The 23,847-nt window shown below is 38.7% G+C and overlaps 1 protein-coding gene across 7 annotated transcripts in view; it reads right to left on the reverse strand.

Annotated features, from left to right (window-relative positions):
* Positions 1-267: 267 nt before the first annotated feature.
* CHODL (chondrolectin) overlaps positions 268-23,847 on the reverse strand; it is a 30,448-nt gene continuing 6,868 nt past the window's right edge. Inside the window, exons 2-8 of one of the 7 annotated variants that reach the window (XM_065063574.1) lie at positions 12,498-12,810; positions 11,529-11,686; positions 8,184-8,231; positions 7,735-7,818; positions 4,970-5,072; positions 2,495-2,573; positions 268-807 (exon numbers count right to left, since the gene is read on the reverse strand). In XM_065063574.1, the coding sequence (XP_064919646.1) occupies positions 805-807; positions 2,495-2,573; positions 4,970-5,072; positions 7,735-7,818; positions 8,184-8,231; positions 11,529-11,686; positions 12,498-12,810 (788 nt within the window). In that variant the 3' untranslated portion in view covers positions 268-804. Of the gene's footprint in view, positions 808-2,494; positions 2,574-2,607; positions 2,778-4,969; positions 5,073-7,734; positions 7,819-8,183; positions 8,232-11,528; positions 11,687-12,497; positions 12,811-23,847 lie in introns of those variants that run through there. The other 6 variants (XM_065063595.1, XM_065063598.1, XM_065063570.1 and 3 more) reach the window with 6 other exon arrangements.

A 23,847-nucleotide genomic window follows, 5' to 3' on the forward strand; every position in this document is an offset into this window, starting at 1 on the left:
ACACCCATTAATGAGGTACCACTTGCCAAGTGATTTATGCTGACCTTGGACCAATATGTCAAAAAGTTATGGTCCTTCCCTGGCAAAGTGGATTCATTATATGACATCAAATGACTTTTATGCATCCTTGAATTTTGCCACATCAGATTGATGTCACAACACGGTGGCTGTCTCTGCTAGTGACCATGTTAGTCAGTAATACAATAATTTGTGTGCTTGAGGATCAAAAACTCTTAGGTGTACAAATAAATACTAAACAAATATTTTGTATCAAACATTTATGCAAAGATAAATAATTGTTACATTGTAAAATTGTCAGTTCCATTTACAGTACATCAACTACATTACAATGCATGAGAGACTAAAGGAAACAAAGAGGGTGTGTTTAACTACAAACAATTGTAAAACTGATATACATTGTAGATATTTTCCCATAAAAACTTCAAATGCTCTGTTCATTTCATTGCTCACAACCAGCTAACTTACATCTCTTAGCAAAATAAACACATACCCTTTATTTAGCATGGCATATTTTGTTACTGAATTAATAATCAAACACTATATAAAAACGATCTGAACATTTGCCTCAAGGGGGAGCTTACAGTTCATTCTTGTAGATCCTTTGCATTTTCAAGCCATTCCAAGCTAATGTTCTTTGATGACATTATAATACATCCTGACTGCAAAATGTTATTTTTGCTTTGTTTTCAGTCAGTAAACTGTTATACCTCCATGCTACTGTCCTTCCTAGGCGTCTTTGAAATCCATAGTGTGGACTGGTTTGGACTGGTTTTTGTTCTTCCTTTACTGAAAAATAAAAATATAAACTATTTTCAGTGCATGTGTGCCTTTGCAATCCTGATTTAAGTTTGTGATCAGACCAGGTATTTCATCCCGTGTTTGAAGGCCATCTTTGTTGCTTTCATAGCATCGGTTCCCCCTCCACAAAAGGGTCATGCCCACTCTGCACCAAGCATAGCACTGCAGTGGCAGGTCGAGGTAAGCAACTGTTACCAAAATTACCAGACCACCCTGCTTAACAGCGCTCCTCCCAAGAATTAAAATTACTTGGCCTGATTTTTTGTTTTGTTTTTTTTTGTTTTCAGTTCACATTTATCTAATCCACACCTACTCATACAGAGTGGCCTTTTCAGAGATGGGTGCAGACCCCATTTGACGAGGGTGGTGGGATGGTGGGTGCTTCCCTTGTCTGAGGGGACATATGGGGGACAAGAGCGCACATGCCCCTGAACCCACATCCAAGGTGGTCAGGGTGCAGCCCGCCCACCCCAGGGGGCTACTGCAACCCTGCTCACGTGCACCCCGGAACTGCACCCCTGTGACCATGGTACACCAACAGGTGCCAGCATGTACTGGCATGCCAGAAAGTCTCTCCCCTTCAAGGCTTGACCTAACTTCAAATGAAATAATGGCACATGAATCAGACTCCTAGCAATGAATGACTGGTAGAAAGCTTCCTTAGGCCTAGTTTTCATTCAAAACTGTCAATAGTAGTTTTCATGTCTGCTTTTATTTTTTTAAATTAAAAAGAGAAAACTGGTTCCAAAAGCACTTGCTCTGCAACACTGCAAAAATTTTCACTCTGATCTTCACAGGGAGCCCTGAGGTATCCAGCAAGTTGACACCAGTCCTTCCACATAAGTAGCACCTCTGCCATGACTGCCACAACACACCACCTTCCCTCCCTTAGTTGGTAGATGACAGTGCACTCAAGTCTACTGAAAAGGCACTTCATGAGCCACTGCAGCTGCATTTCAATCAAAATGTTTTATACTCTGGCTAGGATTTTTCCACTGCTTTGTTTTGTTTTGTTTTTCCAATTAAGTAAAAACCAAAGGAGAAGAAGTGGCTGTACAAAATTCTGCAAGGTGGAAACCTGAGAGCCAAGATCCCAACAGTCCTATGCATTCAGTTTTATTCTTTCCCTGGTGTGTAAATGTGAGCCTGAGTTGATTTAAAATGTACTTTGAGGGAGCTGGACGGTACAGTAGTTTTTAGTTCCTCCAGACTTACCTCTGAAGTCCTACCAAGTAATGCATTATGTACCTGAGCCCATTGGAGTAATTTAAGAGACTCCCAGTGGTTTCAGTGGACTTTAGATCAGGCCACAATGCTATAAACAAAGCAATTGCAATGGATCAAGTAGTTTCAGCACTTCTTTCTTTAAGAAATTGTTTCACTACTTACTTCCAGATTAATACAGCAAAATTAGGTATATTTTATAAATTAATGATGAAATGCTTTGAATGGAGACTGCTTGCCACACAGCAGGAACAATTTCTAAATACCTTGGATCAGAACTATAGCTGTATAAAATGAGCTTATCTCCAGCGAACCCATGCTGATTTTCAACAGCTATACATTCAGTTCAGGAAATAGGGTTTAGTAAGAGGGGTAAGGAAGATACAGGAAATAGCTTGAGCATATCACTGTTTTGACCATCAAATGCAATCATAGAAACTGAGACATATACCAGGTTGGAATTTAAACTTTCTGCAAGGCATTCAGATGATAATGGAGATGGGTCTTTGAAGCAGTTTCTCCTTGCTTCCCTGGAAGAAATGAAAGGGAGAGCATCTAAGCATGAATGAGCTGACCATTTCTGCTAGCTACAGGGAAGATGTTTTGCTTTGCCTTATTGCTACCCTTTAAGAGCCCAACGCCAGGCAAAATTAGTCATGACCTTTCAAGCTAGGCATGTCCTGGTTGGCCATGGATTGTGGCTTTCAGAGGAAAGGTCACCATGCTGTGGAAGCCTAAAAAAGAATGAGAAGTCAGGTTCACTTGGAAAGCTGGGGATCCCTCCTTCCCCAGAAGGACATAATACTTTTCCTAAAGCTCTACAATGTCCAGATGACCAGTTCAAGTAGTTGCCTTTGTTTGTTTTTTTTTCTAATTTGCTTTTTACCCAAGAAGTGTGAATTTGAGATGGACCAAAATGATTTGCAAGTTAGGTCATATGTGGAAATATAACTGAAACATATGGAGAAACATTTTTTTAAAAACAAAGTTCTGTTTCAACAGATAAAAAATAAAATACTTCATTTTTGGTGATACCAAAATGAATTTGAGAAAATTTGTTTTATTTTCTTTAAATAAAAGCTTTGGTGCAACCCAAAATGAAGGTTCTGGGGGAAAAAAAAAAAAAAAAAAGCTTTGATTCAAATCCATTTCTTCCTAATTTTTGTATCATTTAATCTACCAAACTAATCAGTTAACAGAAAAATACAATCTTCCAAGCTGAATTTCCAGTATCTGTGTCATACAATTTTTAAGTCTTGGAAGATCAGATGAATTACTTCTGGATGAACTGCTATAGCATCAAAGGCCTGATCAAAGCCCACTGAAGTCAACAAGGCTATTTCTATTGATTTCAGTGGGCCATGATTCTCTCATTTTTTCCCCAGGAGTTTTTGAGAGCTAAACCTTTTCTGGGGAGTGAAAGAGCTGCCAGAAAATGTATGAGCATGTATATCATACTTACCAAGAAATCCAGGTCCATTGTAGTAAGGGTTCCAGAGTTAGATTACCTTTATAATTGCTATATGGTTCCTTTATTACTCTTTTTGCTTTGTTTCCAACATTCTACAGCCCCAGCACTTAGGTTTGGATACAACCTTCCACAACAATGAATTTGCCTGCCATAAGACAGGTTGGAAAGTGCACATTTTCCTTTTCTTTATAGAAAAATATATAACATAAAGACACAATCTAGTTTATGATGCAGAGCTAAAAAGATCTTCTCCTTATGTTCACTTGTTTCAATGAGAGATCACTAAATAGTGCTGCAAATAGTGTACACTCACTCATAGAGCCATATGTAGACTTGACACTTGGAGTGTTTTCTCGCTTGAAATAAGTTATTTCAGCTATTTTCAGAAAGTGCTAAATAAAACCCAGAAAGAAAAAATAAAGACTAAAAGTAAGGAGGAATTTTTTTTTTCTGATTTCCTAAAATAGTGCTGTCATATTCCTTACTAGTATTCCTGCTCTTCAAGAGAGTTAACAGCTTGTGAATCTGTTTATTACTCTTGTTATTTTACCAAAATAGTGTTTATCTATAAAACACATTTTGGTTTAAACTTTTCTGGATTACATTAACTTGAGAATGCTTCCTGAAAAAAACCTGCAGTATGAAAAGCATCCTTGAAATTTTCAGAAAGATTAGTTCAGAAAAAAAAATAAAAATTACATGTTGTCATGTCTCGGTAAATCACATTTTGAGAAAGATAAAAAGTTCAAAGAATTTTAAAACATGAATGAAAACATATCCTGTATCACAGATTGAAATGTTTCCTATTTGCATAATAATATGTTTTATGCTACATCTGTGTGCACACGTGTATTTACTTTATGCATCTTCTTTGACAAATACATGATGTACAAAGGATTTGCACTGGTGTGTGGCTAAAGACATGTTTTTCCTTCTTTGTTTTCAATTTGTCTGCTCCAGTGGCCCATCTGTTGCTCATATGGGACATGCACTGAAACAGCATTAAACAGCTGCTGGCCCCTTAGATTTGTCCTGGGGAAAAAATACACTTTTGGTCAGAAACTGGGGGGACTCCTTGAGTTCACACTGTATCAGTGAGAACCCCACTGTTATGCCCCGAAGCCCACATTCTGTATAGGTGGTAATCATGATGGAAGAGGTAAAGTTAAAGTGCTGACAGGACCTCAGTATAAAAAATGGTCAGCAAAGATACCTTCTTCAGAAACAGGTGAAGTCCTAATGGCAATGTACTTTGTGAGACATGGAACTATTTCATTGTATTGTGGAAAAACCTAATGGTGAATGTTCAGCTGTAAACTACTTGGATTTTAATAGATGAAGAGATGCTTATTTGCATATTTAGAGACAGATGTAAGCAGTCTTTCAATATGAATAGCTTGCCAATGGAAACAAGAATTCTGCCTTATAAAACCATTCTGGATTAGAATATTTTACCTTTTATGAAGCATCTGGAAACAGCAAGTCCCAAAAGCCACCAGTATCAACAACAGTAGTGGTATAGTAGGTATTATGACGTAAATTAGGTTTGGAATTATACCTATAAAACAGAAAGTTCTCATTAATGTCTTCCATGTTGAAATACTCTTAACCACATGAGTAAACATCTGGAGTAAAATGTCAGAAATACATTAAATTACAAAAAAGAACATTTACACATTCCTTCTATAAGAAGAGCTCCAAAAAGATGACACAGCAATATCAAGAATGAAATAGTACTTCTTCAGCAGTGTGCAAAACATATCTTAAGGACTTTAAGTCTGATATTTTCTATGTGTGTCAATGCAAGCTTTCCAATTTTATAATAGAAAATTCAAATATTTAAAGACAGTGAATTTCACAGCCTATTATTTTTACGGTCCATATAACCTGTCTAGTCAGTGGCCCTTACATCTGGGATTCCCAGCCATTCAGGACCACAAGAGGAACAAACCTTGCTCTTGTCTCCCTATTCCCCTTAAAATACAAATTTACACTGTCCTTGGCTAATGTGAAGAGAGCTAAAGGTGCTCCCCTGCAAGTCCTTAGGCAAAAGGAGTGGGAAGTGATAGAAGATGGCACTCTATTATCTGCCCAGACTAGAGGGCAGGGTCTACCACTTCCAGAAAGTGACTTTTTCAGTAACCACGTGCCCATTTTATAAAAATATACTTTTATATGTACAAATTGTAGAGACTTTAACTGTTGTCCTCTTTTGAACAAATTTTCACTAGCAAGAATAAATGTGAATATTTGAGTTTGGTTTGTTATGAGTTTCAGGTAGAGAGTCTTTGCATTTTTTGTCAAAACAGTATTATCTGTTTTAAAATACAGTTCATCAGTATATCCATTTCTCTTGAGTTACAACAATGGGAACATCAGTTAGGAAAATGGCTCAAATCCAGCCAAGCATGGAAAGGGAACACCAGCTTTTCATAGTCCCATGTGGTAATCCTGTAAAATCCTGAGTTCCTCCTCAGAGATGTTCGAAAGAGTTATGGTAAACGGAGCCAAGTCCAGTTGGCAGTCAGTCACGAGTGGTGTTCCCCAGGGCTTAGTGTTGGGGCCGGTTCTGTTTAACCTCTTTATCAGTGATCTGGATTAGGGGATTGAGTGCACCCTTAGTAGTTTGCAGATGACACCAAGTTGGGTGGGAGTGTTGATCTGCTGAAGGGTAGGAAGGCCAGAGAGATCTGGACTGGCAGGATCATTGGGCTAAACCCAATTGTATGAGGTTTAACAAGGCCACTTGGGTAACAACAACCCCAGGCAGCACTACAGGGTCAGGAAAGAGTGGCTGGAAAGCTGCCTGGCAGAAAGGGATCTGGGGGTGTTGCTTGACAGCCAGCTGAACATGAGCCAGCAGTGTGCCCAGGTGGCCAAAAAGGCCAACAGCATTCTGGCTTGTATAAGGAATAGTGTGGCCAGCAGGACTAGAGAAGTTATCATCCCCTTGTACTCAGTACTGGTGAGGCCCCACCTGGAATCCTGTTTTGGGCCCCTCATCATAAGGAGGACATTGAGGTGCTGGAGAGAGTGCAGAGAAGGGCAATGAAGCTGGTGAGGTGCCTGGAGCACAAGTCTGATGATGAGCAGCTGAGGGAACTGGGGCTGTTTAGCCTGGAGAAAAGGAGGCTGAGGGGAGACCTTATTGCTGTCTACAAGTACCTGACAGCAAGTGGTAGCATGGAGGGTGTTGGTCTCTTCTCCTGAGTAGCATGTTATAGGGCAAGAAGAAATGGTCTCAAGTTGTGCCAGGAGAGATTTAGATTGAAAATTAGAAAAAAATTCTTCACAGAAAGGATTGTCAGGCATTGGAACAGGCTGCCCAGGGAAGTGGTGGAGTCACCATCCCTGAAGGTACTTAAAAGGAATTTAGACAAGATTCATAGGGACTTAGTTTAGTGCTTGAGTTTGTTTATGGTTGGACTCAATGATCCTGAGGGTTTCTTCCAAACAAAATGTTTCTATGATTCTATGAATCCTTTGAATTAAGGCTATGCTACATCTCTTCTTGAACCACAGGACTCTGTTCAGGACACGAGTTGCTCAATTAAGGAGCTGGGAGAACAACAGCAGGCTCCTAGGATGTAGGTATCCATTTTCAAAATATCAAGTGCCACCTCTGCTAGAAATCTCAGCAAAGCATTTAACTCCTCCTAGCATGTGATACTCCTTGAAACACAGGGTACGTATGGGAGGTATGGCACAGTGCTTATTCTGCAGAGAACTGAAAACTTCGCTCCCTGTCTGTTTTAGGAGTTATTTGTGCCTTTTGTTGTGGGCCCCAGTTATCTGATATAGTATAGTGTATACACCATGTGTTTGTTACATTGGTTGGGGAAGAGGTGGGTAGGAGATACAGAGAGGCAAGGCATGCAGTATAACAGCACAAGAGACCCTCCACAGATGGGCGAACACAAGCGAAATCCTGACAGACTCACTGGGGTCAGAGACATGGTGCAGATTGCAATGACTGCTAAAGTGTAGGTTTGGATTGAAGTTTGAGAGATGTGCAAATAATGTGTTCCCACAGTTAAGAGGACTGACTAAAACATGTGAAATGTTACTCAAAGCTATACTTTTTCAGGGCACTTCCTGGGGAAATAGACTGACAACAATGGAAACTGTTAAAGATTAATTTAACTGAGTCTACTGCTGATATTTTTTACTAGAACTGCTAATACTTTTACCAGAACACTTGATTCATATGAACACATTACCTGTTTCAGTAGCAATAACATGATACTGATCTTCTGGTTTGCTTGTGTCATAAGGATTTCCTGCTGGGACTGTTGGAAAAACACCTGTAAAGGAAACAGTGCATACAAAGTGTGGCTGTTATGTTGTTAAATAAATCAATAGTAATTACATCTTAATTTATATCGGAAAAGTGAACTTTTTCAGGGTTGATTAAACTGTTAGATATAAGCATTTAAACAGGATTTTATTGCAAAATTAGGATTACATCTGGAACAAGAATTATGAGCAGTGCTATTATGATCTACAGCCATCTATTCGTACCCATTGCTCTCTAAAGGGTTCATTTTTCCTATGTCCCAGTTTTAAACTATGGCTGTTAAACTTGAGTGATTTTGGGCCTTCTTGTAAGCTATCCTTAGAGTTATGTATTCACCGTTAAAACCCAATTTAATATTTTGAAATCTCTTACCATAATCTGGCTCTGCTCTGTCTCCTAATTCTTTTTCAAAGATGTTATCTGTTAAATCAATATTTGAAATCAATTGTTGAAGAATGAAAAGTGTGTGTAGTAAAACAGATGTTTTCATTATTTTTCATGCAGTATACATTCTCCAAAGCAATAATCGTTTAATTCTTCAGCATTAAATGTTTTTACTAGACTATTTGCAAACTAGTGTCAAATCGCTTCTAGTTTGTACTTTTTTTTCTCCTTAGGAAAGGGCTATAGTTTATTCTAGTTCCAGTGCTTGGTGGCTTCTGCTAGGTTACTGGATAAATCACTGAATCCCTTAATTTCCTGTGCTGAATAAAACTCCTAACATATTCAAAGATTCATTAGGGCAGATGACCCTAAGACAATAGAAAAGAAGTGTTCTTGATTAATACTTGAATCTTATTAACATTTTCAAAATAATGCTTACAGAATTTTGGCTATGGAGCAAAACAAAGCAGCACAAGTTTGTGAGGCTGGATGTCAGCTTCATATAGTTCAGTTTTCCAACCGGCAAATCATGGACAATGGGTTCTAACACAGCACATCAGGAAGTGAAGTTACCAACAGAGGAATGATAGTTTCATATTTCTTGTAATGCATCAGAAACTGGAGAACCACTTCACGGCTTTGAGCTGTACTGCAGAGGCTTGCAAGTTTACTTATTGTTACAACTAAGTGTTTGCAAAGATTATAGAAATAATTATCTCATATTGAAAGGATGGGCACAGGAGTGGAATCTGCATGACTGATAGAATACCATGCCTTTATCATAAGATTACATTAATATAGTGCTATTAGCCTGCAGTTCTGAGTCTCCTGATAAACACAAACTGCTGTAAATCAAAGGAGCAATAAAGCCTACTAGAACAAAGGCAATTATTTCATTTGCTCTGGTTAAAAGTGGCTACATTTGGCCATATATAAAGAAAGATATTAAAATACCAAAAAGAACTGAGTTCTGGCTCTAGACAGCAGAAGAGGAGATGAGTTTTTAATTTCATTGTACAATCAAACCTCCAGGAGTTGGACAGGAACTAAATGTGGTTGCAATTACCAACCTATAATTAAATTTAAGATCATTGAATGATCAATATCATGTAAAGCCAGACTGAACATTGCAACAGTAAATGCTGTCAAGGGAGGTACTATAAAAAGGGGTTACAAAAATGGAAGTGACTACCAGAACTGTAAATCCTGTTTGAGTAAGACTGCCTAATAAACACTGATACAATTTTATGCAAACTCAGCATGGTCACCTACAACCTCTGTGTTTCGGTCTATGACTGGTATCACATACCCTGTATTCAAAACATCCAGGAAAATTGTGAAAAACCGTATACTCAAATAACAATGTGAAATTCAATATGCATGTGGCACTTTAATACTCTTGGTAAAATGGATGGGTTTTGTATTGCAAATGGCTGATGTTGAAGTGATTGCAGTGATTTGGTGAGGGGGGAAGGTCATTTGCAAGTCTCACTAGGTTTTAGATAATAAATGTAATTTTCTTACAAACACTGTGGTACTTTCTTCAGGCAGTGAAAGAAATGTCATATACCTGTTTATATACATTTATGCATCTACTTTTCTCCATGTGATAGAAAAATGTATTTCTTGAAGAATAGCCTCTTTTCCTAAAGAGCACAATTCCAACAGCTTGAAAAGTAAATATCTACAATTCAACAACACTGCATTTAGCTGCATAACAATGTCAGTCCCAATAATAATCTATCTACATATTGTTTGCCTTATTATATACTAGCAATCTATTTCTACATAGTGAAAGAAATATAAATTAATTTTCATTGTTACTGTTATTTTGTTTTCCGCCCATCCAAAATACTCAGCATTTTTTCAGTGTGTGAAAGAAACAGGAAAAAAACAGTTATCACATCACATCTAGAATGGTAAGTCATTCACTATTACAAAATAATTATTTCATTTATATTTGTTTGCTTTTAAAGATATGAAATATACATCAAACAAAGTCTTCTTAATCAAACCTACATTTTCTGACATAAAAATGTTTTTAACAACTTAAAATATTTTTATTATGTTCTCTTATTTCAAAATAATTGTGATCAATTGGAAGAGTAACAAAATTTTATACATCACAGTTCCTTTAATGGCTTGTGTGACCAAGATGATAACAGATCACCATAAGACAATGATAGTCACTAATAATTTTAGGAGCAAGAACAGATTTGAAGAGAGGGATTAAATGTGTGAGTATAGCATGTGTGGGTATATCAAGGCTTCCAAGTATTTAATGCCTGCTTGAAGTATTAATTGCCATTAATACCTCCATTAAGATATTAAACAGTGAGAAAGCTGTCTACCCACCAAAACAGGAGGGAGAAAATAGCCTGGATCTGTACAGACAAATAGATGCCTACAAAGAGAGTCATTATTGCTAGATCATGAGGATAGGGAAAGCAGGTAGGAAACTGCAGAATTAGGTAGGCCAAATAGCTGCTAAGAGTAGGATTTCATATTCATTCTCTCAATTTATTTTTTTGAAAAGCAGGCACATCATTAATTATTTGAAAGCATTTGCATGATAGTGCTGAAAAACATGTTTGCATCTAATGTAAGTACCAGCAGAGGTAGAAACTGTTACAGACTCAGCTTGAAGGTTTACTTTTCACATTCTTTTTCTGTTTGCACCAAGTTCTAGTTTACAGTTCATGTTTCCTCTACTGACATATGCAGAACCTATGTCATGTCTGGAAGTACAGCCAAATTGCTTAAGATCTGGATTTTTCTGTCACCATATGAACTAGCGTGCATCTGCTTTTCACATCTATAAATCCACATGCACGAATGCAGGATTTTCTTCCTGCTGTTCTGGACTTTTTTTCTTTCTTCAAGTCAAAACTTTTAGAAACAGACATCACACAGAAGTTGGTATGAAATGTCAGAGGTTTGAAAGTGTAATGACATAGTAATTTTTTTTATAACAGGACCAAGAGATGTCTTGGTCATTCACTTGATAGCAAGAAGGGAAGAAGTAAATAGCCACTTGAAACACCTTGCGGAGAATAAAGTAACTAGTGAATGAGTTAAAGTATAGTAAACCTGGGGATGCATGACAGTAACGTTAACCTTGAAAATATTCTTATTAGATACAAATAGGTTTACTTAAATTACCACTATATTTGATATATTACAGCCCCTGTTAAGGTCAGCTCGGAGACTCACACATCAAAGGAATGAGGATCACGGGCCACAAGACATTTGCTGATTCCTTCACAAAACAAAAGGCAATTGTTTTTCTAAGGAAGTGTCCCACCTGTGAAGTATAACTTTAGTTTCACATACCTGGGCCATACTTGCAGATAAAATTGTGCTTCATGTTGCATCTATCATCATTCCACTGATAAAGGTATGGCCCTCCCAGACCAGGGTTTGCAGTTGGCTGATGATACATCACAACACAGGCTTCACTTCCACAGGAAGGCTCATCTGTATACCAATTTCTAGTGGTACACATAAAGACAAACTTTAAGATTTTGAAGGTAAGGTTCATAAAGATGCCAAGGAAAGCAGTTTACATGAGAAAACATGTCAACCTCAATGGTCCCATTCCCATTCTCTTCAGAGATATGCTGCATTTCCCACAACTCTTCTGTGAAAGGAGTTTAGAGCCTGTGCTCCATATCTCTGGATCTTAAATAAAATTCTGACTAAAGTACCTCTGCAGAAATAACACACTACTGCTCTGCTACCTGTTTTCCTTCCTATCTGACTGTTACTTGTTCTGTTCTTCTCAGAAGAAGAGAACAAGCTGTTCTCTTTGGTCTTTTGTTGTTGCTGTTGCTACTTTGAGCTGTTGCTACTTTGGTCTTTTACATAACCAGGAAATTAAGGGCTTTTCAAAAGACAAGGCAGAAACAGAGCAATTTACACTAAGTAACATGGATTAAATTACTTGGTATCTGTCTCCCTGATTCAAAGTGGCCAGAATCTTGCAGAATTTGTCTGTCCGATTTCAGACCATATCCGAAATCCTCTGTGTGGGGTAGAAATCCTCCAAAAGCCATACAGAGGCAAACTCATGAGATATGAGCAAAGGTAATTGTAGGTTGAAACCACACTATGCCATCCTTTCACAGCTTCAAATTCAAACCCCTGGTTGCCATCTTCCCGTTATCTGGGGAATTTAAGGAAGGATGCTACTAACTTAGTGTGGCTGCAAGCCTTCAAGCTTCTTTCTAGAAGACTTGCTGTGCATTTCACTCTCAATTTTTTTGCATGAAACCTTCTCAATAAGCAGTCTCATAGACTTACCTGAATGATGAAATACTTCCATCAGCCCATTGATAGAGGTCAGGACAGGCACTTGAGGTGGCTAGTCCATCACCACTTCTCCACAAGCCGATCCAGAAATCACCATCCGAAATCCCAGAGCCTGATTTAGTGAGGTTTTGCAACATGTTTTCTATTAGTTGCTGCTCAGCTTCACTTTCCAGGCTCAGTAAAGCCCCACCATCAATTTCACAAGCTTGGCGGGCCTCCTGAAAGCCCACACGTCTAGACAAGTCCTGGAAATACGCTAACTTGTAACAAGAACGCTTCAGTTCACCGTAGCACACCTTTTGACCTGAAAAACATATATGAGAGTGTTTACCATATGCTAATGAAGATCACAACTGAAACTAAAATACAGCACAGTATGCTTACAGTGACAGAGGACAGTACCTTTTTTCTTGTGCCTCTCTATGAAAGGACTCACAGTAATACAGTGACACTGTTGAAAACTTTAGCTGTAATTTAAATTGAAAATATCATACAGTTCATAGGAATCTATGGCTTTCTTCCCAAGGCCTGTGAAACTCTCACTAACTTGAAGAACGTTCCCTACTTTAATGACTGTACCACCAGGCCCGTCTCAAAGCCAGAATCTATTTGGAGAGTATTTTCTTAACTGTTTCATACTAATGGACCAACTTCACTTTATTTGGTAATCAAAGTTATTCTATCAGGAAAATGAAAAAAAAATAATAAGTGAAAAAGTGTCTAAAATTCTCAATTTTAGTGGCAAGAAGCAGCTAGCATTTTCTTGATTCTGCTATCTAACCTCGGAAAAGTGTATTCACAAGGACCTTGTAGCTACTCTTTGCTGTAATGTGTTTGAATACAACCTGTAAGGGTGTGGGGAAGGAGAGTGTCTGCTTCTTTAAGGGTATCTGGTCAATGACTTTTTCAGTACAAAAAGGGATAGTAAGAAAAGGAGGAAGCCATAAACAAAATATAGAGACACAACAGAAAAACTTAATGGAGAAAAAGACAAGAAATAAACCTCATCAGACACGCTAATTGGTGGGATATCAAGAAACTGCAGGTGAACCTGACTTCACAACTTCAGAAGGATGTACACCTGGGGAGCCAGGATGTTGGGGGGTTGGTGAGACTGTGCCATCTGATGAGGGACCATGCAGGGTTCGGGAATGGTAAGGAACAAAGAGGGAACAGACAGAAAGGGGCATTAAAGGGGCCAGTTGTGTAAAACAAGGGGAGTGTGTGTGGGTCTGGATGTGTGCCTTCCCTAGTGACCTTTTATCTCTACCAGTTGATGATGAGGGTCTTGGCTTTCGATGTTTATGTTTTATGTGGGTCCTGTTGAAAGCAGTGCCTTGTCCGTGCTAATCTGTGTGATGGACGTGTCATTGTCCTGTCTGTGTGACGCTGGGAAACCTGTTCAGCTTTGCTGCTGGTTGAACCAGCAAAGGAGAAAGTGGCAGCTACATCCCTCAGCTCAAAGAGAGAGGCCTTGCATACCGGGGCGGGCAACAGCGTTCAGGAAGGGGGAGACCTGGGACTGGAGGTGCTGGAGGAGGCAGTCACATCTTAACATCCCTTAGCACAGCCAACAGAAACTAGAGATATGAGCAGATATCACAGTGCTATCCAGATGCCAAAAAGAAGCCCTGTGAATCTTTCAGAAAGCACTAGATCTACTGCAGTCAAACAGTTTTTTACTTGCTCTTCAGAGTTATGTCTGCGGAAAGAATCAAAAGCTAAACGACAAAATAATGCTTTTTTCCTTCCAGTTCTTTGGCTAAGACACATGCCCTTTCTCTAAAACGGAAAAATAATTATCACGTCCTTCAGCTAGTGAAATTCTCTAGAGTTTACTCAACATATGCAAGATGTGGAATGAACAAACTTACTTATCAGGTGCAAGTGAACTCCAGTGTTTATGGGGAGAATGGAAAAGTGTTATATGTATATATACATACATATAAGAAAATAAGATTGCCACCTCTTAAAAGATCAAGGTTTTTTTCCCTATGTAATTTCATCATTGGAGATGAAAATGAGGATGGTTTCTTTTGCTATGTAAGAATTACCAAAGGATACCAAAATAATAAGAATTTCTAGGCATTATCTGGAATGTTTAGAAATCAACAGGTTTTATGATTTTGCTGAAAAATTTTGCAAGGAGAGTATTTTGTTGTACCATGTTAGTTTTGCATTTGAAAAACTTGGTTTTACTCCCAGTCTTAAGCAAATTTGGATACATGACTCACATAAATAACCCTTTGGCTTTACCTTTGAACAGGTTTTATCCTATTTTACCTTATAAAAACCTTGTCACTTGGAAACAGCAACATCATCTTATATCTTAAGCTGTAAGTTTTCTGAGGCAGTGTTTTTCTATACACAAAGAATAAACATAAAAGTGAACAAAGAAGCCTATAAGATACAAGAAAATTAGTTCTTTTCACTTCAGGGTTGCTCATTTTCATATTTAATGACAGAGTAACACACTTCCTATAGCATATTGCATACAGCACAAGATCTGACTGAAGACTTCTCTCTCTTTGTACAGAGCATAGTTCCAAGGTTTTCCAGAGAATAAGCAGACTGTATCAAAGCTGCACGAACACAGGAACATAAAATCAGGATCATCTCATACTTTTTGCTAAATCTGAAAACACCACTTATTTTGGGGATTTTTTTTTTATTGTGAAGAGCTATCTAAATTATAGGGTCAGTTGGGATAAATGGTGTCTAGTTTTCTAGTGTTTCGTATGGTTCTTATAACCTTCCTAAAACAACAACAAAAAAAATCTGAGACCTTTTCTTTATGACACCCAATTAAAGTTCATCTGGGAGAAATGCAGTCAGTAAAAGAAGTGTCTTTGTGGTCTCATTCTGATTTTGGCTTGGCAAACAGACTTCTGAAAAGCCACTTGTTTCAGTAATTAATCTGCCAAAATAATACAGGAATGAGAACAACTGAACATAAGGACAAGTTTGCGCCACAAATATCTGTGGAAAAAGCCAGGCTCTGAGATCAAGAAGAGACCACCCATTTGGACTTTCTCCAATAATGTCCTGATGACACTCTGTATGTTTCAACTCTTTTCCTGCCATTTCCTTTTATTCATATGGGCTAAGAGCTTTGCTATCAATGAACATAGTAAGAGCCATAGTCCTAGCTGGCAAATGATCCTGAAGAATCAAGAAGCAGACACTTTGCTACAGATGCCTATAAAATAATGGGTTTCTTCATAAGATTTCTTTGGACAAAAAGAAAAACTACTCCTATTATCAAAGTAACAAGTCATAACTCTAAATGCTCAAGAGCAGGGAGTGTAAGAATAAAAGTTGCATGTGAAATCGCAGCTTGTTTCCTTCATCTATAATATTGCGACTCAGATTTTGCAAATGTGATTGCAACCTTTTTATTTTCCCCAGGAGCTCTGTCTCATTGACAGGGTAGAGTGCACAGTGAAGGAGAAGCTGTTCAACATTTTAATCCTCACCATTAGGTGAGTGACTATGGCTTATTGCCAGAGTACACACATGTACATAGCAGTGCAAACACCCAAAGGCTAACACTGAATTATGTAGGACACTAATCACTTGCAAGGAAAAGGGACAACACCTCTCCCTGTAAGTAAAGGCTGGATCCAAAGCATTAATTCAGGATTAATCTGCAGATTTATGGATAGGCCTTTGTCCACTGTCTTGTTCTTTTTATTTCCCAGACAATTTTTAGAAATAAACTTTTCTGTGATTCCTTTCATTCTGTGCACATAATCCTCCTTGACACCAAGCAGTAAGTTATGAGCAAATTCAGGTATCAAAATATCCCTGTCGTTATTTCAGTCATGCAGGAACACTGAAGCCACTGAGATGAGCTGGCTGGTCACTACCAATCTCAGTTTCTGTGCTGCAACTCCCTTTCATGGGAAAATCACTTGCTTTCCGTCCATAACCCACGTATCTGCTCCCTGACCCTGTGTGTCTCTCAGGTGGCTGAAGCGACCCTCTCATTCTGTTCTCATTCACAGTCTCTGCTCTTCTGTGATTCTCCCAAAATCTCAATCAAATAACCTCTCCAATAGGACAAATTGGTTCTTGCTGGCTGACCAAGCTTCTTCAGTGTACTTATCTTCCAGTCAGCTCCTGCATGGAGACTCACTTCGAAAAATGGCACATGCTGTTTCCGAGCTGCCATAAGGCTCGTGGCCATAAGTTGCGCTTTATACTTGTTCAATGCAGAGATTTCATCAATGTCAAGGCTTGGCTTGATCCCCCACACCAAGCTGAGGAAACCAGGTAGAACTGTATGGAGCTGAGAGGGGAAGAACAGGCATCTGTGATGTACATCAGCAGCAGAGCTGCTAAATAGGTGCCACTGGAGCCCCTAATATGTGCTCATTTTGTGGAGTCCAGTAACAGCTTGTCATTGTTATGTACTCAGAGCAGGAAGCCTCCTTGGAGTTATCCAGAATACAGATGTGAAGGCCTAATCTATACCCAAGGGTTTATCTGAAAGGGTAAGTAAGTTAAAATGTTGAAACTTTGGGTGAAGGCTTTTCTTTTTTCTTCCCTTAAACTGATCTGAACCATTTATGACACTACTATTGTTATTGCAGATGTTTGTGCAGGATTAAATAACCCTAAAACTAAGTATTATAAAGTGAAATAATTGAACAAGTGAAAATTTGCATACAATCCAACTCCTAGATTACTACTTCATCTTTTGCTCAATACACCTGCAGCAAAAGAAATAATTTCCTTCTTACAGGCTGATCACTTTTGCAAGAATATACCTCTAGAAAACAACAGACAAAAAAGCAAGAAATTTATAAATATTTGGTGGTAAGACCCATGCGAATGAAGTATGCATTGCAGAGTAGAAAGCTTTCTGAAAGAAGCTGTGAATTTTTTTTGTTCTAGTTAATTTAGGTAATGACCTACTCCAAATCTTTTCTTTCTTCTTTTGAAGGGGACTTTTATCTGTTATAGCAGAGCTAGTTCAATGTGTTAATGGAAAACTGTAGTTGTGCCTGAAGACCTGGCAAATCAGTTGACGTTTTAGTGCTCTTCTTGGAGCACGCTGAGATGTCGAGTTTGAGCTTCATTTTTTTGCAGCTTTCTCTCACTACTAATTTCTGAACTACAAAGCAAAAATTTACCAGTGATAAAATGACAGAATAGACAACATTGTACAGCAGATGAGATAAGTATAGAAACTTTGACTACGGGCTATTTTACTGTCTCCTAACGTCTTCACAGCAGACAAGACTCCATTGTTAATTCTAAAGCAACATTTGCAATTTCAACTCTGTAAAATGAATTCTGATTTTTCTATCACAATTGAATAGAAACTTGATTTGTAAGCAAGTCTATTGGAATGAATCAGGCTAAGATACTATGCAATGTGAATAAATATAGGTAAGTTAGACCTTCACAACCTTCCCACAAAATCTGCCCTGTGCTGTTCGAGATATGAAAGAAAACGTTGTTCCATTATAGGGTATCCAGAAAGGTAAAAAGAAAAACATGTTATCGTATTTAGTCCTCCCTTCAGCATGAGACCAAAGATCTAGCTGATTAATTTAATAAGATCTAAGAACTCATTGTTTTCCATTACAAATGCTCAGACTGATTCAGGTTTCTATCAACCCTTTCTTACTATCTGAAGATGTGAAGGTGTCCTGATTGAAGCTGGGATAGAGTTAATTTTCTCCCTAGTAGCTGGTATAGTGCTGTGTTTTGGATTTAGTATGAGAACATTGATAACACACTGATGTTTTGTTTGTTGCCAGGCAACGTTTATACCAAGTCAAGAACTTTTCAGGGAGAACGCTGCAGGTGCACAAGGAGCTGGGAGGGAACAAAGCCAGGACAACAGACCCAAGCTGGCCAAAGGGGTGTTCCTTACCATATGATGTCATGCTCAGTATATAAACCGGAGTTGGCCTGGGAGCAAATATCATTGCTCAGGAACTGACAGGCAGTGTCATGGGCCACAAGCAATTGTATTGTTCACCACTTGTTTTGCATACTCTATTATTATTATTATTATTATTTTCTCTTCCTCTTTGCTGTCCTATTATACTGTTCTTATCTTAACTGACGAGGTTTTCTTCCTTCTCCCCTTTTCAATTCTCTCCCACATCCCACTTATGGACAGTAAGCAAGCAGCTGCATGGTCCTAGTTGCCAGCTGGGATTAAACCACGATACCTTCCTTTCACAGAGTGTTTCAGCTCCTTAATCCTTAACCCACCTTTCCTCATCCAATCAGAACAGTCCAGGCCCTTGTCAGAAGTAGGCACAGAAATAAAACATGCACTTGGCTTGGTGTCATGAACTCACACCTCACCTTTTCATCAACAATTGCGTTCTTGCCTGTTGAGGGAAGAGTGCTGTGTTGAAGCAACAACTAACTGACAGACAAAGACTCTTCTCTTTTTTGCCCCACTTGCAAAACTGAAAGATTAGGTTTCCCCAGATTCCTTAATGGAAAGGTCTCCAGGTCTTTTCTTTCTGACTCTCCTGTGTACACCAGTCATACAACCTAGCTCTGACCCTGTTCCCTCAGCCTTAGCAGCTCTAGCTGCCTGCTGAAGAGAACCTGAACTGGCTGAAACTCCCTTGCACTCACTTTGTCTCACCATCCTGCTAGCTGAAGAAAACAGGTGTACAGTACTTGCTATAAGAAGTGCTAGCTACCATTTCCATCCGTATGGATCTGTTTTTATTCTTGGGTATCACACAGTAGCTCCATAGTAGAATGTTTTGATATCAACATTAAAACAAAGATAGGTTTTAGTTGAAAGAGTTGATACTTGGCTAAAAGTTTTCTGCAGATAATTCTGTAGGAAAAAAAGAATCTCATTCAGGAAAAGGAGAAAAAAGCAAATTCTCTGCTGGTATTTCAATCAATTATATCTCCATTATATTTTCATAATGATGCCTCATTAAACAGAAATAATAGGTTCCTTTAGGTCTGTCATGACAGAAGTTGCAGCAAAATGTCATTTAGAAGCAAAATTACTGAGTACCCAACTCAAAGACTCATCTCCCCAAGAGCACAGGCTCAGCCCTAACTACACCCCCATGGGCCAAGAGGGGCACAAAAGTTGTCCTGAGTAACAAATGTGACGGAGCTGGAGGTTTTGAAGATGTCAGGTAGAAGATAACCTCCCTGATGGTAAATCCCATCCCTCTTGTTCTTGAACCTCATAAACTGACCTACAATCCAATGCCCACTACCATTAGTAACCACCTAAATTAGTGGGGAAGAGCAGCTGCATGTACATAGCGTGTGCAAGGAGAGGACAAAAGAAAGCACAAGGCATGCCATAGAAAAGTCTATTATGTTTGCATACTGTGACTTTTTTACTTCCCAAAATAATGGGTTCAGCAGAAAACACAGAGGAGCATTTGGTAAAAAGGAATGTGAAATATTTAATGCTAACCAGAGTCCCAGAGGTCAGCATGAGGCTGATGGAGGTTTCTGAAAAAATAAATTTACAAAATAAAGACACAAGAACTTAAATGACAGTGATCACAAAAGAATAGCAAGACAGAAATCTATGTAATTTAACCAAAATATTCCACTGGCTAGATAATATTTCCTTGCTTGTGTTATAAACACTAGTCTGGTTGTGAGCTTGTGTGAGCACATTGACTGCAGGGGCTATGTAACCGACACGCGAGACACTAGGCACAATTTGTTTTCACCCACCCCTGTGTCATAGGATGCTCCATGCCAAGTCTCAGTAATGCATTTCAGAATGTGGCCAGTAAGAGGCTAAATGGTATTGAATTAAAATGTAATGAGAAAATTTAAAGCTGATGCATCTTGTCAACTGACTTTTGTATAATCCAGTCAAATTTTGATTGGGTTCAGCTGCTGGTCATGTTTTGATATATTATTGCTGTTGATGTTTTACTGCATCATATTTGTGTCCATCTACTGAATTTAATTTGTTCTTTTGATGATTCATATTACTTTTTAAAAAAATACTGCTGTGATAAGATTTTGTAATTACATTCTGTCTTTTTTATGATAAAAGCAAATTGCCATATTTTCTCTCAAACTTTGTAATACTGAAGACAAATCGTTCTCTAGTTGAGTCATTATTCAAATCACAGATGTTGCTCAGCTCACACGCCTGAGCAGCTTAAGCAATTCCATGTGCTAACAAACTTGCCATTCAAATACAAACTGCTATGCAGATCACATGCCAGTCTGTATCTGTATTAATATCCTCATAGCTAACTCTTCCATACCTTAATAGGTACTTTTTCCTCCCACCCTCCTAATAAACAAGTCTGCAGAGAGAAGAAACATTCATTACTGATTTATACTTTTTTTCTGGATTAGGGGTTATGCCTAATTGTCATAACACAGACTTTCTAAAGTGATTTTTTCTTTTGTGAAAAACTTTCAAAGGTTTCAAGTCCATTTTAAGGGCTTATATAAGATAAGTGAGGGCCACATTCGCCTATTAAGTAGATGTACTTCAGATAGACAGATGTACAGGCAAGCAGTTTGTATACATCATAACAAATAGTCATTACCATGTAGAAAACGTGTAAGATGGCTTAATAGAGGCTGGCCTCAACCTCTCTTAAGCAAAACTCATCTATTAGTCAGACTCCTTACAATACCTGTTGTAATGGAGTCCCTTTCTTCCTAAATTCTTATGTATTGGCATGTGAAAGTTTAGATAGCATGAAGAAAATGATAGGTAAAAGGCATTTTTTCCTGTTCTCTCTCAAATACAGGTCAGATACCCTATCTTTAGCCATTAACTGTCCCATATCTTGTGAATTAGCAAATATGATGATAGAGGTCCTCAGACACTAGCCAAACAGCCATCTGTAGGATTAATGCAACTTTTGCAGACAGAGAAAACAGGTGACTATGGAAGTTGTAAGTAAAAAGAAAATGCTGTAATATAGCATTCACACAGAGATTTAGTACAGGTACACAGAATATGAAGCTACAAGAGAAGCATTTGTCCCAGTCCAGTCTCTGTTTTTATTTTCTCTTTCACCATGTGAAGTGTTTTTCAGTTCATTTATCTCTGAAATTGATTTTTCACCCCATATCAGCCTTTACTAGTTATGCTATTGTGTTTCCAAGTGCTTTTGAGGACAAGAAGTTGACTTGGTTGTTTCTAAACAACAGTTGTTCTCAGTAGACTCATAATAGCTACACTTTTAAAAACAGAGCAATCAGAACGGAGACTGTTTGTACAGGAGCATAGGGCAGTGCTGATTTGAATATTAAAGAATATTACTTATCACTAACATCTGGATTTTGCCATCTGGCTAAATACAAATGCCATTAATATGAAATCTGATAGCTTCTCTGCATATTGCAGCAAGATAGCTGGCTAGTAAAATAGGTGGTTAAAAAATACACATGTGAACACTGATGACAAGCACTCATCTACACAGATTATTTTGGGGGAGTTTTGTTAAAGCCTCAATGTGCTCAGAGCCTACACTGTTCCAGGTCTTAGGAAGACACAAGCAAAGATTGCTTGCTCTTCAAAACACAGATAAATTCATTATTTTGTTGAATAAGGCACTGGGAGGATTTATGTTGCACACGGCAGACTACAAATTTGAATTTTCAAAATCAGAGATGCGGTGTTTCAGAAACTGGTTTGTTCTTGATGTACAGGGAACTAGAGTACTTGCCCTCATGAAGACTGCCATCTTCACCAAGCAACAATAGGTTTATTCACTCATTTCACAAAGAAAATAATGGAATCATAGAATCATTTCAGTTGGAAGAGATCACTTAATCCAACAATTAACCTAACTCTGATACTAAACCATGTCCCTAAGAGCCTCGTCTATGCATCTTTTAAACACCTCCAGGGATGGTGACTCCACTGCTCCCCTGGGCAGCCTGTTCCAGTGTTTTACAACCCTTTCCATGGAGAAAATTTTCCTAATATTGAACCTAACCTCCCCTGGCATAACTTGAGGAATTCCTCTTGTCCTATTGCTTGCTACATGGGAGAAGAGACCAACACCCTCCATGCTACAACCTCCTCTCAGGTAGTTGTAGACAGCGATAAGGTCTCCCCTCAGTCTCCTTTTCTCCAGGTTAAACAGCCCCAGCTCCCTCAGTCGTTCCTTATCAGACCTGTGCTCCAGGCCCCTCACCAGCCTCATCACCCTCCTCTGCACCCTCTCCAGAACCTCAGTGTGTTTCCTGTAGTGAGGGGCCCAAAAGTGAACACAGGATTCAAGGTGGGGCTTCTCTAGTGCTGAGTACAGGGGGACAATCACTTCTCTAGTCCTGCTGGCTACACTATTTCTGATACAAGCCAGAATGCTGTTGGCCTTTTTGGACACCTGGACACACTGCTGGCTCATGTTCAGCTAGCTGTTGATCAACACCCCCAGGTCCTTTTCTGCCAGGCAGCTTTCCAACCACTTTTCCCCAAGCCTGGGGTTGTTGTGATCCAAGGGCAGGTCCCAGCACTTGTCCTTGTTGAACCTCATACCCTTCATCAGATCAACACTCCTGGCCAATAATGCACACATTAGTTTTGTATAGTTAGCTTCTCAGCCCTGGCACACATGGCAGGGATCTCAGGCCACTGATAACAGAGTTGTAAAGAAATAGCTTGATGTCTAAATCTCATTAGAAGCCAATCAACACTTCCCCATCCATAATTACTCTTGCAGGAAAACATACAATTACAATTATGTAAATCAATACAGGGTGTCTTCAACTGGAAAATAATAATCCATTTTTATGAAACAGTTTTAGTTACTGATTCAAGTAATGTGTCAGTGTCAAACAAAACAAAACAAAAAACAACAACAACAAAAAACAAACAAACAAAAAATATACAGTATTTCTCAAGTACTTCTTTTCCTCCCCAGCTCAAAACATTAAAGCCTTGGGAGTTTTGCTCTCTAAGTGAAACATACCTACTTTTTGGCATTGGCTCTGTTTCAGATATCCAGCACATCATAAATTTAAAGCCTGAGATCTATTTAGCTTTTCCTGTAATAACGGTTTTTCTGTCTCCTGACCATGTGAACTTTATGGGTATATATCACAGGGCTGATCATGGCAGACAGCCACTTGCTTCTGTAAGGGGTCCGCGCAAAACTGCACTGCCCCAGGGTCATGCAAAGTACCAACATAGTTGCCAAGACAATCCCCTAAAAATTTCAAGTTGCCTTCCCTTTTCCCATGTTAAGAAGGAACTGAGACTGGTTTGGGGTCTATATTTTTCCCCATTTGCCTTTCAGAGTTCTAGTGACATCACTGAGCATGGTGAGGACAATGCACTTAGATACTTAGCACTGGCATCCACAGAGAGGACACACTTGCATTTCAACATGGC

The sequence above is a fragment of the Columba livia genome, chromosome 1 (assembly GCF_036013475.1).
Source record: "Columba livia isolate bColLiv1 breed racing homer chromosome 1, bColLiv1.pat.W.v2, whole genome shotgun sequence".
Taxonomy (NCBI): Eukaryota; Metazoa; Chordata; class Aves; order Columbiformes; family Columbidae; genus Columba; species Columba livia.